This window comes from Penicillium brevicompactum (assembly GCF_028827555.1).
Source record: "Penicillium brevicompactum strain IBT 35665 chromosome Unknown utg000001l_segment0_segment0, whole genome shotgun sequence".
NCBI lineage: Eukaryota > Fungi > Ascomycota > Eurotiomycetes > Eurotiales > Aspergillaceae > Penicillium > Penicillium brevicompactum.
The window spans coordinates 1,026,048-1,042,793 of NW_026623203.1; the positions used below are offsets into that span (position 1 = coordinate 1,026,048).

The 16,746-nt window shown below is 45.9% G+C and overlaps 1 protein-coding gene across 1 annotated transcript; it reads left to right on the forward strand.

Annotated features, from left to right (window-relative positions):
- Window positions 1–298: 298 nt before the first annotated feature.
- On the forward strand, window positions 299–2,998 carry N7506_000204 (DUF3435 domain-containing protein; the record flags this gene model as incomplete). The annotated part of the gene is made up of 5 exons (XM_056949500.1): window positions 299–612; window positions 671–920; window positions 983–1,305; window positions 1,363–1,751; window positions 1,803–2,998. The coding sequence occupies 5 exons, from the start codon at window positions 299–301 to the stop codon at window positions 2,996–2,998; spliced, it is 2,472 nt and encodes an 823-aa protein (XP_056815415.1).
- Window positions 2,999–16,746: the final 13,748 nt, after the last annotated feature.

The window sequence follows — 16,746 nt, forward strand, 5'->3', positions numbered from 1 at the left end:
ACGCTCGGTTCCTGACGCTAGCGGCTAGCCCGTTGCTCCCTCTCGTTCGTTCCTCACCCACCTGGAGGCTCACATTGCAAAATGAAGGAGCCATTTCTGGCTCCCTTTCACACCACCATGTTCTTTCTGGTTCCGAGTCCCACCACGGCGACCGTGGCCTTCTTAAGTCCCCTCCCTCCCTCTCGCCTTCCGTCCATTTCACTTCGCTCCTAAATCCAGATCACCATTCCCTCCCCAGCCTCGTTTTATCTCTTCAGTCTTCCCTAACGCAACATCTGCCTTGCGAGCCATTCTCCCCATGACGCCTCGCTGCCGATCGATCGGGCCTATCGAGAGTGAGAGTCAAAATGAAAGCGATGCAGACTCCGACGGGAGCGCGATCTTTACGGACAACGGATCTGAAAAAGATTCCGACAGTGAATCGGAACCCGACGGGGACGATACAGATAATGAGAGTGACTCCGGCGATGAATCGTTCAATGATGAGGGTCAGCTGCCCCCTGAACACTATTTGGCTGAAGCAGAGGGCTTGGACGTCTCTCAACTTCGACAGAAGCGTTATAGTGATGGTACTCAGGAGAAACTCGATCAAACCACTGTGTACTGGAACAGGTTGGCTGCCTTTTCACCGGAATCTTTTACCGAAAACTAACCAGTGGTCTCCTGGCAGGTATTGTGAACACCTCAACCTCAATCCTCTGAAGCACTGGCAATGGATTTCAGACTCGGATGACACGGTCCGTTTCTTGTATCAATTTTTCGCTTGGCGATGTGATATTCGGCGGGGTAAAAATGGTCGACACTGCCCGGGTATCAAATACAAGAGCTCGCTTGAGTCATTCTGGAAGTGGTGGCACCTCATTCTTAAACAAGAGACGGCGTCCGGCCTGGCCAAGGAGACGATTATCAAAGTTCAAGATGTAAGCAATCAACTGGAACCTTTCACACTGACTAGAAAGTAACGCTTGCTGATTGTCTATAGATCATTGCGCTAGTAGCCCAACAGAAAGGTCTTGAGCTCACACGACGGCCGAAGAAAAATATGTATATTGAAGACGTCGCTGAGTTCGCTCGTGTACTCTTGACCACCACAGAGACAACATTTGATTGTGGCTGGCAGCGCATCCAGGTCCTTCTTTTCTGCCAACTCGCAGCCATTACTGCAAGCCGCCCGGGCGCTCTTCTTGGCCTTCGCTACCGCGACATCGTGCTGACGTTGATTCGAGATCCAGAAGGAGGACGCCCGCGACTCTTCATCTATCTAACTCCCGAGTTTACGAAGAGGTTTCTTGGAAAGAAGGCCCCGTGGGTTCCCTCATCTTTCTATCATGAGGTTGGAGACAATCTGGCTAACTAATAAAGAAATGAGTTCAAAATCCCAGAAATAATTTTCGACCCCACTTTGGCCCTCAGTCCACATGTCTGCCTGCTGGGCATGCTCTTTCATATAAAAGGCTTCAAGACGAGATCCTCGACTGGACCGGTACTGGATTGCCCGGAGAATCTCTATCGCCTTCGAGTTTTAGAAGGCTTGGGACAGCAACAGCTGATTTTGAAGGGCGAGATCTTGGACAAATTTGTTTTCTGCCAGGTTACCCGGGATGTCACCGGATATCGAATCGACTTAGAGAAACAAATGACGTCATCGATGGTGCGATCTCGCATGCGCCGGGTGGGCGAAATTACAGGCATGGAACTCATTAAGCCATATAATCTCCGATATGCCGGGGCCAAGGCTTTTAACAAAAGTGGTATGTGTCCCTCGGGTCCAATAACTTCCAGATAGCTAACTGTTCGAGCAGAGGAGGTAACAGATGCCCTACAGAACGTCATGTTGCAGCACTCGGACATTCGCACTTTCATCCGACATTATGAAGTGGATGTCGATGTCGACGTTCAGGGCATTGTGCGGAAGACCGGGTCTCAAACTCCGCTGGTACGATTTGCTTGTTCGTTGAGTGCGTCGATTGACCCAGATAGGCCCTTTAAGCTCTCAACCGAGGAATCTAGGTCCCTTAACGACCTTCCAGTTGTTCGCGAAGAGCAGGGCAAGGTTGACGAACGGAAGCGCAAGTGGGAAGATCGCCAAGCCAAAAGCGAATGCGCTGAACAGGCATATCAAACCACCTTCGGCCATCTTGAAGAAGGCACAATTTCCGAGCACCAGCAAAAGTCTCAGAAGAAGCTGAGAGCCGTCCAAGATCGGGCAGCGGAAGCTAAGCGGAAGTTCAACAGGGCTGTTCGTGAACTACGCAACCAGAAGCAGCGACAACGGAACAAACGAATTCGTGTGAATTTGGAGCGATACAAGAACGAACAACCTGTTATTGACCTGGAGCGACAGCTGGCAGGAAAGTTGGTGGATAGAAAGGTAATGGGGGCATTGGAACACACCAGTTCAATGCCCTCGGAGTTCGTGATGGTGATTGACACCATGCTCACTGTGCCGGGTGCAACTGTGGAGGCGGAGTATCAACGTCGGATCAATGCGATAAAAGCAGTGACCGCTTTCTGTGGCGTTGAAGAAGGACGTCCTACGCCTCGGCTAACCCAATTTCGTCGCCGGCTTGCCTCCGACGACATTTCTTTTCCCCCTACGAAACGGCAACGTTGCTCAGAAGAAGAAAAGACTGACGCCATTCTTCACCAAGCGATCCAGTCTGTACGGATTAATTCTCACGAAGACCGACCTACCATCTGCTTTCTCTGTGTCGGGAATCCTAGTCTTTCGATCAAGGACCGAGTCAAAAAATATGCAACATCAGGCTCGCTAACAAGGCATTTTCTTCGCAAGCATGTGAACCCTCCCTGGCCTCTCAAGGGAGTTGCTTGTAATGTTTGTGACAATCTGTCTCTTGAACGGAAATCAATACTTTTGAACCACGCGAAGGATGTTCATGGGACAGTTGTGGGAGGTCGCGCTCAGGGGAAGCTTGCGCTCCAGTTGAATACTACAACATTTGATAGTGCAGCATGCCGACATTGGCAACATCTTTAGGCCCTCCAAGATTAGGGAAATGTTTCACTTTCACTACTACTTACATTGGTACTCAATAATACTCCTTTTCCGCTTCACCCTCCTCCTTTCTTTTATCGCTCGACTCCTGAATTGTATCGGTCGATATCTGATGGGCATCTTGGCTTGTAGGTTTACATCTAAAATGGGGTTTAGGAGGCCATATTTTTTTTTTCGGCTGTATCCGAGACTTTACAAATAACGACTCATAAATCCCTCGTAGACGTAATACATGAAAAGCTCACCGATTCACCAAAAGCCCCTGCCAATTCTGATCAATTTCGGCTCAGACCTAGTAAGTATAGATTTATACAGGATCGGACCGTGATTTTGTAGCAACGCTTTGTTTATAGCATTCAGCGACATCACGTACAAGCAGATCAACCCCTTTAGTCCTGGATTCTGGAATATCTGCGCGACATTGTTGGTTGCACTTAGCGTGATTCTGCGCAGTGTATTGTAGTAGGTGTGGCATGTGCGACTACAGTTGCCCCCGCTTCAATAAGGGCGCTACATAGTTGATTTCCTCTGCCACTTCTTGGCTTTCCCTTTCCATTTTAGTGCTCAGTGCTTGCCGCTTTTTGCTCACTGAGCACAACTGAGCACGCCCCTGCGTATTACATAATCATTGAGCTCGCTCACTGAGCATCACCTGATCGTTACATAAGCCGGATGACTCGCTCACTGAGCGAATCCTGAGCGCTCTGATTTGCTCACTGAGCAGCCTGATCTTACTCACTGACCATGACCTGAGCGCTCTGACTAGCTCACTGAGCATAACCCTGAGCAGCCTGATCCACTTACTGCGCACGACCTGAGCAAAGCGTGGGAGCAGCTAAGTCAGCAGCTTACCTCAATAAAATGCACCACTTTAGCCCATCCAAATGCAGTTGTTCACCAGAACTCTTGACCGTTGTCCCCTCAACGAAAGGCTGGCGTCATCAATTTTTCGGTCGATCCTGGTCGTTTCGCCTTCAGCTGGGAGGCAAATTGATAGTGAGGCCACATTTACTGGGCTTACTATTCTGCAGCTATGCCACTATTCAACTCGCCGAGCCTTGCATCCACGACACCGTCTCTACATAGTTGCGGAAAATATGCCACCCTCAATTTTTGGTTCTACTATATCTAGGAATATCTCTGAAATCCCCAATTAGATAGTTTGTAAGTTTGGGGTTTTGTTTTGTTCGGATTTTGTGTCGCTTGAATAACAACATATTATCGCTCTTGCTGCTTGCTGCTTGCCGCTTGCTCCTAGGAATACGATTTCAGCTCTAGCGATGGACTTCCGCAAAAGTGTTCTAGACCCATCGATCATGCCTGCTATATGGTGTAGCCGCCATGACGATACGTGCGGCCCCTCATTTGCGTAACATATTCTAACTAGCAATCAGAAATACCTCATTCTAGCTAAAGTCTGATATGACTTCCTAGGAGTTCTCAGACCTTATATGCCACCGCAATGTGATTGATGAGATGATATAGATCCTAGGAGCTTTAGTGCCAGTACCCATTTGCGAGACCTGTGACTGCTAACGCTTAGAGTCAAAGTATATAAAAGAAACACTGATCCCTCCTAGAGTGAACATATCCAAGTTTCAAACATTTCCCCTCAACGTCTCATCAAGACTGCTCGTAAATACAAGCAACCGTCGGCATTCCGGGTCTGTCTCTTTCTAGCCCCTCGGCCAGAGCAAAAGCATGACTATTATGCAGATTTTCTGATGCTACAAACCAAACTGACAACCTGGTCGATATCCAAATATTTCATCCGGTGAGAGTTGCAAGATCGTTTCCCGCATTGATTTAATTCCTGAGACCTGAGTTTGTTATATGTGGCCAAGACCTAACGGGGAGATGTAAGTGACTCACTAATGTACCAAGGGGAGCGCGAGAATTTGCAGGGTGCCTGTGGCTGACTGAATTCAATAACATAAGATCCACTGAGATCTGAGAAGGAACAAAACCTAGCTTGATTTCTCGGTCTGATTACACTTACTAAAACCCAACTTACTTGCAAATGGAGTGCTTCGCCCGGTTGAGCTGGACTAACAATAGCCCTTTCCACGCAAGTGAGCTTGATCCGCGACGCCCGTTCTTCTCCATCAATTGCCAGATATCGACATAGACCATTGGCTGTGAGATATCCGAGGCCTTCACGAATTTGGTGTAAATGCTACTTGAGATGCTTAGAAATGAGCTCTCGCCTCTTCCATCACTCATGAGCACGTGTCCAATATGACTATATATAATCGGTCGCCACCATAATCGAGGGCCTCGCTTGATAGTCTTCAGTCTTTATCATTCTACTCTGGCTTATAGGCCTCCTTATGCCCCCTGGCCCTAGCCTATCCGACCATGCTTCTTCGTGTCGTAGGACTTGGAAGCCTTCAATCGAGTCATGATGTTCAAAATTGTGCTCGAATTCTACAGTAATAGGGGAAGTAAATGTGGAAGGGACAGATGTTTTGTCTATCTCCATGGAGTTTCCTATCAACTGCAATTTTTATTTCTTACCAGCTTCAAACCTCACTTGGTTGTGCCAGCTAATTTATTTATAAGGACCGTGATTAATGTGAGAGATGAGCCAACATCGCCACTATGATGCATCTCATTTTACGGAGCATGAACAATGGGAACAAAAGGTGAATTTCAGAAAGATCAAACTTCGAATATACACTGCCCCTGGTGGTGGTTGCCAGCAAGATACACCACTCCCAGCTAGATATTCCCATGCAGCATACCCCGCGTTTGGGCCGCATTGCATGGCTGCCTTTTTCCCTCATGTCTGTCCATAGTGTCTACCTCTCATGTATTTAAGTAGAACCCCCCCCAATATTCTCTGGTCCTTTAACAATCAGCCCTGACACGATTTGACACTTTTGGATCTCTTTCGTTGACCAACAAGCTTCAACTCCGCAAGTCAACCATTCTTCTAGTCCCCAAGCGTTGTACAAGTATACTATTACCGAAGATGAACGACCAAGCCTCGAACTTCGCCAATCCGGAACAGCCTCATATCGCAATTCAAAGACCACCTCGTTGCCTCCACTGTGGTGAAGATACCGTGATAGATTATGTACTTCTATGGAATGAGAATGGCAACGGTGATCGTCCTTACTACACTTGCTCTGACTGTGGAGAATTCTCCTGCTTCGGAGATATGCGAGGTGTATTGGCGGAAAATCCCACATGCTTCTGCAACGACGGGATGCAATTCAGCAGACGTGCCATATCAGGTCCAGACGGCGGAAGAGCGGGAATTCCGCGGTCGATCTTCTATCAATGCGCCACAGGGGGATGTTACTTCTGGAAGAATATGACGAACGACTGGGGCGGAATTTTGATTTATCCTGGTCCAGTCACCAGACGCGATTTGGTATCTGAGGGGTTCTGAGGGACTCACCCCTGTATGAGGTACGCTTTGGTGCCTTTTCATCTCACATAAAACAGCATCGATAAATGGCTTTGTTGAAATGACATGTTGATTAATAAGATGCTGACCATTGATGCGTATTTGGGAAGCAGCTATTTCGCAGAAAGGCGCGTTGATTCTTGATTGAAGGTTATGCATTCGTTCTCTGACTTCACTTCACGTGATGAGAGTATTTATTCTACAAATATGCTGTGTCGTTCGTCTCCGGCCAATTCGAGTTTGTTGTGCATAGATAGTTCGAAATTGCGGTAAATTTCTGCGGAGATAAATGATCGTAACTTTGTTGCCTGCTACTTCAACGGCCATCTGAGACGCAGAAAAAGACTGGCTCTATCTTGTCGCGAATGAGATCAAACTTTGAAGCAGAAAGCCTCAGAGGTAAATCCTTAAATCGGGCGTGTGACTCTTGGTAAAGTATAGACGGTGTGATGTTGAAAGAATAGTGGTTTACGGACAAAGAAAGGGAGGAGCACTGGGTGATAGGGAAGGCAGTTTCGTGTAAATTACATTGTCGACGTTCGGAATCGTATTGTAGATACTATTCCTATCTAAGTAAGCGGTTTGAGGGGCGAATTGGCACCCGAGTTCTCCATATTGGGACTAGCGCTTGTAGGATCCTTGCTCGGGAACCAAGAGGGAAGAGTGTACAGGTATCGCTGATTTCGAAAAGTACTGTACGTATGGGACTTTACATTAGTATTCGAAATCAGTTATACTCCCGCGCTCTTAGGAATTGATTCCCGGAGAATGAATTCAGCCGCCGTGAGTCCTGATAGGATGAGCCAGAGAGGCTCCGCCGTTCAGACCGCTTTCTGGTTTTGATGAAAATTTAACAATACCTTGCCACGACAACAAAAAATGTATTTTTCGCGAAAGTGCTATACGCATGCGCCTCTCAATCCATGGCAGGAGCCAGGTTCCCTCTCCCACCCACATCTGTCTGTCTTCGAGCTTTCATACTCAAAATCACACCAGCGATATGGCTCCTAGATCTCCTACTTGGAAGCTTCATCTGATTCGTGATATGATAGAGAATCACTCTCCTATTGTGTGATTTTACTGCATATCCATGTCGTACGGCCCCGTTTATTGGCAGTGAAAGTGTTTCTCCAACATAAGTGGCGGCGGTCCGAGCCACCTATGAGTGCCTAAGATGATGCTAACTCGGGCAATGATGATTGCACTAAGAGTGGACCAATTATACAGCTACACGCAGCTGGGCAGCAGCCATGGAGCTACGGTCCCTTAACAACTTTCGAACGCTGATAATTATAAAGATAGCTCACCACACCCGGAGTAATTCATATAAACCTCTATAGGATTGTCATTTCTAAGAAGTCGATTCTGCACCCAAAATTTTGACTTGCTTTCTCCCGCACATAATTACCCAACAGTGAGCAATATGAGTGTTGATCAGGGTATGTCAAAATCCCAAGGCTGGTTTAAGGCCACAAATATTGAATATTCTCCAGATGCGACCCATCTTGTTGAAGTAAGAGAATCAGGAAGCAAGGGATTGGGCGTGTTTGCGAGATCCAACATCCCTCAAGGCACTCGTGTTATCTCCGAACCAGCTTTGCTCGAAGTCAGTAGCGTGGATTCGAATGCGAAAGATATTGTGCTTGCCTTCGACCAGCTTCCTCTTTCACAGCAAGGATCGTTTCTCAAGCTCCATGGTTATGCGTGCGATTCGTTTAAACGTGCTGCGGAGCGTGAGATGCAACAGACTTGGCAGGAAATTCCAGAACTGCATCGTACGGTACTCGCCATCTATGCAGCGAACGCCTTTGGTAGCGTTTTCTTGCTCGGCTCTCGCATCAACCACTCATGCCTTCCAAATATCCACTTTGCATATAATTCAATGCTTAAAGAAGAGACATTCCACGCCATACGCGACATAATGGCGGGCGAGGAGCTTACAATCATGTATATCAATGGTACCAATCGCACCAGGGACCAACGCAAAGCAGAGCTGGACAAGTGGGGATTCACGTGCTCTTGTCCAGTATGCGAGGATACGTTACGAGGCAAGGAGAGAGAGAAAAAGCGGGCTCAGTTGTTCGCCCTTGATCAAGAGCTCGCTATGGATGCTCAACTTGGCACGGAAAAGTCTTGTGGAAAGGCGCTGCGCGTGGCGCAAAGAATGGCAGCGATACAAATATCTGAAGGTATATTGCACAGAGAGCTAGGAGTGTCGTAAGTAGCGTTTTGATTACTTCGCTGCAGGGTACGCTGACATATCTTTAGTTACCACGATGCTGCCAAGTACAGTCTGAAATTGGGAAATCCAAAAATGGCGCTTTTGTGGGCGCAGAAGGAGTTAGAAGTTGACCATTACTGCGTTGGGGAAGATCATCCCGACTATAAAAAGGAGCTTGAGATCGTGCACCGGTTGCAAGGGATTGCAGAACGTTCAGGGCCACTCGATGAGTGCGTAACCGAATGGTTCAATTTGCACGGCCCTGCAGAATCATGTATCCTTATGTAAATACTAGTTACTATACCCATACAATCTATCGGGGTATCAATCTTATCACCAGATATATGTTGAGTTTCTGCGCAATTCGAGTGGTATCCCCATGGATCTGGCTCCGTAAAACGCATTGCATCATCGAGGCAAAGCTGGTTTATTTCCCATAACACACACGATCGTTGTAAAGTACATTAGCTGCGAGAACCAGGATAAGATTGAGACTGTTAACGGGTGAGAAGTGCAGAAGATACAGTAGCAAAATCCATGGATATAGACGGAACAGCTCTCCCTTACCAGGTTTAGTTCTTCTATGACGTTTGCACAGTTTGTTGCACTATGACTGGCGGGCGAAAACGATGATTGTGCTGCATATGGGAAGCTAGCTGGCGCTCTGAAAAACATTTCTAAGTGGTTCCATGTGATTTTACGGTACTGTGACGATGACTCATTTCTAGAAATACAATCATTACAGTAACAGTTCTGCCATAGTTATGTGGCGGTGATTCAAGCCGGCCTAGCGCCTGTCGGAATTAGTTTCTCCGAATCAAGATGAAAGAGTTTGGAGGTATGTATAGCTGATTTCGAAATGTACTGTAATTGGTATCTGAAAAGACAAATGCTTGTATCGGGAATAAGCATGAGGAGGTTTCAAGCTCCCCGGCTTCATACATGTTAGAGAGTACATTTATTGCACTCCTTGTACAGTATTGGATTGGTGCATCTTTTAGAAAATTGAAAATCAGCCTTACAAAGTTGATGGTTCTCTACATCGACTCATTATGGGCCAATCAAGCATGAAACTCTTGCTCAATTTATCAAGCTTCCAATATACTGTGGCATGGCGATGTTCAAACACGGGATGCCTCCACCCTGTCTTTAAACATCGTTAAAAATTGGTCCACGCATTATTTGACGGACGCAGCCTTCCAAATCCTCAACCAGCAGTTGGACTGTACCAGTGTTCAATTCCCTCAAAAACTTTTATCACACTTCTTTTCGAATCAACGACATCTGACTTTTTAGAATACTAATCGCTACCAGAGAGGCCAAGACTATAGAACAGTCCGCTTCTTTGCCTCTTCCTTGCTCAAATTTCCTTTAATTCACAACCACAACGTCAAGACATATCCTGAGGTATTATGGCGGCAACAAACTCTTCGCAGCGATCCTCTTCGAAGAGAAAATTAATGCGACAAAAACAATGTCGTCGCAAATCCAATTTGATGAAGAAAGCATGTGAATATAGTAGGATGTGTGAAGCAGACGTCTGCTTGGGAATACGACTACGGGAGACGGGTCAGGTGTTCATCCTATCAGCGGACGCATCAGGATTTTGGGGCTTTCTTGAATCACAACTAGTATGCTGTCAGGTATTAACCATTGGATATAAAAGCTAATTATCTTAGCATTCCTACTACCCTGCCCCTCATGTAATCACAGAGCAAGATTTGGAGACGGCTGGAAATACCGCTGTGGCCCTCCGGCGCAAAGAAGCAAACTGCCAATCACAGTGAATAAATTACGTCCTTAAACTTGTGTCAGCTTCGCTTTCTTGAATTTACTCTTTTAAAATAATAGAAATACGCTCTTTACCAAATAGCTGCCTGCAATGCCATAATGTCACTACTCGGACCCAGCGACAGGCTCATCGCTATAGCTAATGCATGAAATGAGAGCTTACACTTGCAAAATTCGCTTGAGGTACCTTTTTTGGAAAAAGAACTCAGTCGGAAAAAGCCCTCGTTTGTGCTGATACGATGACGAGAGGTGAATGCAACGTGTTCTGACGAAAACCGACTACATCCAGCTTGTCACAGTGCAAAAAATTGATACTGTAATGCATGGTACCCAGATGGCAATGTACATAATGCGCCGCAGAAGATCTAGGAGTTTCTTAAAGAATAACCGGGAAAACCAGGACCACCTGGAAATTCGTGCAGCGTTGAATGACGAATACCAGGATGGCCATTTTGATGACATTAATGCCTCTTACAGGGGCTGAGTGAGTTCTTAGAAGGGGGCAATGCGACTAAGGGAGTTATAACTGAGGTATAAGTAGACGGTGGGGCCCATAATTATCTCTGTTTATCTTTTCTTTTCTCATCATCTTGAGTACACATTATGATTCCCGATGCGCTTGAGCCAAGTGTACAGAATATCTTGGACATTTGTTTCGGAAATGAAGTTTGTCGTACGGAGAGTATTCAAAGATTTAGTTTATCGATTGCCCTGGGTTGTTCCACAATCGATGACATGTAAATGGCGGTGTATTGTGGCATATGGTACTTCCATTCATAGCATAGTAGGTCTGCAGGAAATTGGTGCATGAGGACTGAATATGGGAGGAGTTGTAGTCCGCTGGATACCAAGTCGTAATGTTGTTGGTTACGGAGATGTCTAGCTGTTCCTGGTTTTCAAGTGTGCGACTAAGCCGAAAGCTGCGAGCAATGATTCGGTTTGACATATTTTGTCCAATAAAAGGATGCGCGAATGTAAAGTCCGTCCAAGCATCGCGTTCACCGGCACAATTTGGTACTTCCCAGGCATTGAGTAGTAGTGGAGCGGAAAGTTTCTAAAGCATGTAAGCAAAGTATGCACGCAAAGTGTAGTGGAGAAATTACATGTGTGGACACAGTCTCACGCATGGCAGGAGTTTGAACAGCCCATATTGCAACGCCGAAAAACATTGAGATCACGAATGTGAAAAAGGTAAACATAGCTATGATCTCGTATTGAATTGAATTAGAGCAGGGGGTTCCCAAGTAGCGCTGGTCTGCACTCTAGTTGATTTGTTTTCGCCATCTCCATACACTTGGGACTCGCCTTTATATCGCTAAACATGTATTAAAGGGTTGTTGATTCTCTTGTACATGGCCGAAAACAGGACGGAAAACTTGACACTTCCTTCTATTGATCGCCTGTGCGGATGGTTGGTCTTGCGAACTAGAATGCGTGTATAATTTGTTTAAAAAAGAAAGAGGGGGAGACGACAACTTTCTTAATCTGAGTGATCAATCTCAAAAGATTATCAAGATCAACACAAAAATATTGGCTACTTACACCAATTAAGAGCAACGATTCAATTTAATTTTAGGGCGAAAGAATAAGATTTACACAAGAAAACGCTGGGGGGTGATAATTAAATCGGTTTATTAACCAAATTGCATGATTTCTGGTCAACCATTATTAATAAGGCCATTCAACAGGTCCTGCCCTCAAATTTCATTCATCTAGTCATCATTGGGATCGTAGGGCTTTGATTGTTTAAAAGAAAAAAACAAATGCAAACAACTTTCTAACCTGAAAAACCGGTTGACCAGATTGTTCATTTCGTCGAATGTACCCTCCACTCCCTGCCAAGCCTGTTTATTATTGTAGTTCTCTCAACCAAATGCTTCACGTAATAAAATCATCAATTGACTTGACCAGCCATCTCCATTTCTGTACAAAATATGTTCAAGAAGCGCATGTTGCCGCTTTTTCGCTTCGATAATAGCTAATATTAAATTCTTTTCTTTGACCAACCCCGTCAAGAGAGAACCAGCACAGCTGGTTTGTTTATGTATCGCTTAATCCGGAAACCTTATTTTCTTTCCTTTTATGCAATTTTAGATCTAAGCATAGGTACGCTGATCATTTACAGTGGTGATGATGATGATTTTATTAACCTCGTCCCCTCGCGAACGATAACATGAGTTCATTCGAAATTATGATACCCTAGCCACCTTCTTTAAGTAAATTCACTATCTTATCTCGAAATAGCTTGGTATGACCAATCTGACAGATTTACCCTGGCTGGGTGTACCTTGAATTAAGGACATACAGAGAACAAAGTGGTGAGTGGAACACCCACATACTTGTCCAGTGTCGCTTGGCATAGATCAAGAGTAAAGTCGGGAACCGCCTTCATGAGTCTGGAATCAAGCACCGGAAACAACCCTTTTCGAAGCTTCGGCAAGTTGTCCACTATCACTTCAACGGCAAGTTGCCTTAGCTGCTGATACTGCCGTATTCGAAAATAGATTCCCCCCCATGTACTCGCAGATCATTTCCTAAACCCTATCCTGAAACGTGCTAGTCCTAATATAGTTACTTCTCCTTAAACCCCTGTCAAGCTGTATCGTCTTGCTTGAACAGTATTAAATGGCTCATTGTTATGATACAGTAAGATTTGATGGAGCATCGTAGAATATTCTCTGCAAACATCCCAAACAGAGAAAAAGGTTTGGCCATATGGCAGGATCGCTGCCACCTACCTGTCCTCCTCCTTCCTCCATCACGTACGCAGGCTTCGTCCACACTCGTTTTAGAGATACCACACTCATTTCTACGCGTTTTGAAGGCCGCGTTGGTTGCTAGCGCACAGTACTAACCTGGTAGGAGATTTTATTTCTTTATTCCCATGATTGATCTTTTCGTTTGCGATTTTCATCCGTCAACAGCATCAGTGGAAAGCTGGCGTCCCCACATGAGCTGACATGAGCCACTCAAGCGTCGAGATTTAGGTTAGAGATGACTCAAAGTCCATATCATGTCGATAACATCTCTCAGCCCGAAGAACTCGAGATATGGGAAGAGAACTCGCAGTATACCCCGACCCCGGGTTTCTTTGGCTGCTCTTACGAACTGGAATCCACATGCAGCCCCACCCTCTATGCGCCTGGGAATAGTAATCAGACTGTAAACCAGTTACGGTCAGATGATTTAACACTCCTTCGGTTGTCTGAGTGGGAAGAGGGAAGAGTTTACGACGAGATCCCGCCTGCCTATGTCCAATACCACATAGAGTGGCGTTTTAAAGTCAACAACTTGGTTGTAGCAAAGGACACAGAGGAAGATCTCGCTCTGGATCTAAGCGACTACTGGCAGCTATTTCTGGAAAACGTACTGCAGGATATCCTTCAGTGTAAAGTCTCCCGTAGTCGAAGGGTAAGGGCTGATGACACCGCAATTGTTGTGTCTGTAAACGATCGATCGCAGCGCGACCTAAAGAAGCGTTTTGACAAGATCGATATTGACTGGAACGTTATCGATAACCAGCTTCAAATATGGGCGACTTTGTTCAACGAAGGCAAGGAACTGAGTCGAAGTATTTGCTTCAGCTATGCTATATAGAGGACCACCAATCTCCAATCGCCGAACGGAAAGGAGAGAAAAGAGGCAAGTCTTCCGTCAAAAGAAGGATATTCGACGAGCGAGATGCACAATTAGATGCTAAACAGGAGGCCTTTAGTCAGAGACCAGTTTAGCGTAGCGTCTATAATTTGATGCGATATGATTCGTCTTCGTGTCATCTAAGATAAGGGAGGAAGGTAATAGTACAGTATTCTTCGACAAAAATTGGCCCGCAATCGTCGGGTAAGACTAGATGGTTCTGGGCTGGTCATGTCAGTCAACATCTATATAGAGAACAGTGGGACTCTTCCTTCTACCCCAGAAAAAAGAGAAAGGTCAAATGTCACCACGCGGATGCTGGCCGACCGAAACGCGCGAATTGATGCCCAACAGACCTCTGGAAAGAATCCAGTGTGGAGACATGTTTATCGTGTCATACGGTGCCCGGGGCCTCCGTGCCGACATATTGCTGGCGAGACCCAGAAGGAAAGAGCGCTACCATTTTAAGACCCATCACCTTAAAGCAGTCGTTCAACATGTGGAGCAGGGTGGAATGCTCGAGGACCATGATGATGTTCCTCACGATATTTGTGAGCAGCTCTAAGCCGAGGACAGCCAGCGAGTTGAAAAAAGGAAGAAATGTACGGAGAAGTCAACTGTCAGTTCAATGGTCTACCGATTGACATTAATAATTTCTGGCCCTTTCATCTGAAGGACACGTAGTCGCATCACCTAATATCAAAGGCCAGGTAATCATGCCTAGTCCTGAATCTATCATGATCCCCGGGTTGCTTAATAGAGCTATAGGGGAATATACTGGATGGCAGCTTTTACGGGATAGTAACGGGCATTTTGGGATAATATTCAGAGAGTACGCTGTATGATACTTGAGAACTGCCTCGATCTCACGCAGACCCATGAGGGGTCTCTTTGTTCAGCACGGGGCGAAAGTTGGTGCTGCCAGGCGCTTCGTCAAGGACCCATTCAAGTATCGGGTTATATCCCCCTAGACGGAACAAAAAGGCTGCCAGGATGGCTGGTGGGAGAGCAACAATGAGGGCTCCCATCCCTGTACCTCCTTGAACGTCGCTTTGAAGAGTTGACCACAGCACACTCGTCAAGACACTGGCAAGAATTGTAAACATCATGATCCAGAAGATCACCTCGCGATTCGGCCCTTCAATAACGTGCATTCCCCATCCAAAGCAAGCCTCATCACAGTCAACCACTCTTTTTTCCTTTCGTTTCGGCAAACGAGGAAGCCAGTCATTTCGAGCGGGGTTTAATTCTCCTTCGCCGTGCTCAAGGTAATGGATGAATATTTCCGGTGGCATTGGTGGGAGTGGCGTGAGGGGTCTAGAAAACTCATATTCGTAGCAGTTGTCCGGAGGAACGCAGTTTGGCCGATTGCAAACAGAGATATAACCGCCTCGAAGATTCCAAAGCGTGAACTAAGCAGCTATCAGTATCTGAATAGGACACATGCCGTGCTCGAACGAACGAATGAATGACTTACCTGAATGAACTCAATAGATATTGGTTTAATCAAGAATCCGAATCTTGAACGCAGTCCTCTTGTCTTGAGATATTCATGCTTCATCAAACTGAAAGCGACTGCATCGGAATTCACGCTAGATGTCTCAATTTCTGCCAAGGTCTTATATATAGCGCCCGTATTGACACAGAGAGCTAGGAATCTCGCTCGGCCGTCGCTGGTTGGAGGAAAATTGACAGAACTTGCAACAGCATTGTTACGTTCTGTTCTCGAGCTGCCCAAGGGTTTGCTCATCGCTCTGGTGCCTGTTGGTGTGGAGTCTTCAGGCTTATTATGAATCGCAGTGCTTGATGAGTCAGATGGAATGTTCAAAGCATCATTGGTGCTTTTATGTCCGGGGTTTTGTAATGAAAAAGCCAATTTATCGAGATTCTCTGTATCGCTGCTATCAAAATCAGCATAAAGATCTACTCCACAATCCTGTAATCCGTCAGCATTATTTCAAATCTTTGGAAAAATTGACGGTCCCCGTTCTTTTGACCAGTATTGGATGTAACTTACACACGTCCACTCAATTCGACGATATCCGCTTTTTAATCTTGGCCTTATCATTTTTTTTGACCAGGAAAGACAACGGGAGATAGAAGGCGTCCAAATAATTTTCTTGTAAGCTGATTGCTCACGCAGATGCTTTCCACCTCCACTTGAAATTGTGGAAAGGTCTATTCCGACCGAATCCTCCTGCACATTGAAATTATCCTCGGTCTTCTCAACACCGATTCCGAGCCCCGTTCGGATTGGGTAGCCTCGGACCAAGATTTCACTGCGGATGCCTGAATTCAAGTCGAATGCATGAGCTTCAGTCTGTATCTTGGTACCCTTTTCGAATTCAAATACTATAGAGCACGACCCCACTACCGTTCTTGTTGATGATTTTCCGATTCTGACGCTAGCTTCAAGATCGTGAACGCGAGGGTAGCATGCCACCACGCCTTGATGTGATGATCGTAGAGCTGAAGCTAACCATCCGATCTGTTCAGCTATCTCGGAAACGAAATATCTGTCACCGGTGGCGGTGATAGAACATGAAGATGGAGGTAGTATACACGCTGTAATTTGTGGATTATTCAATCCATGGATGTCGAATGGAGATGATTCATGTCCTGGTAGCTGATCTAGAGAAACAAGAGTCAATATTTTATCTTCAAGTC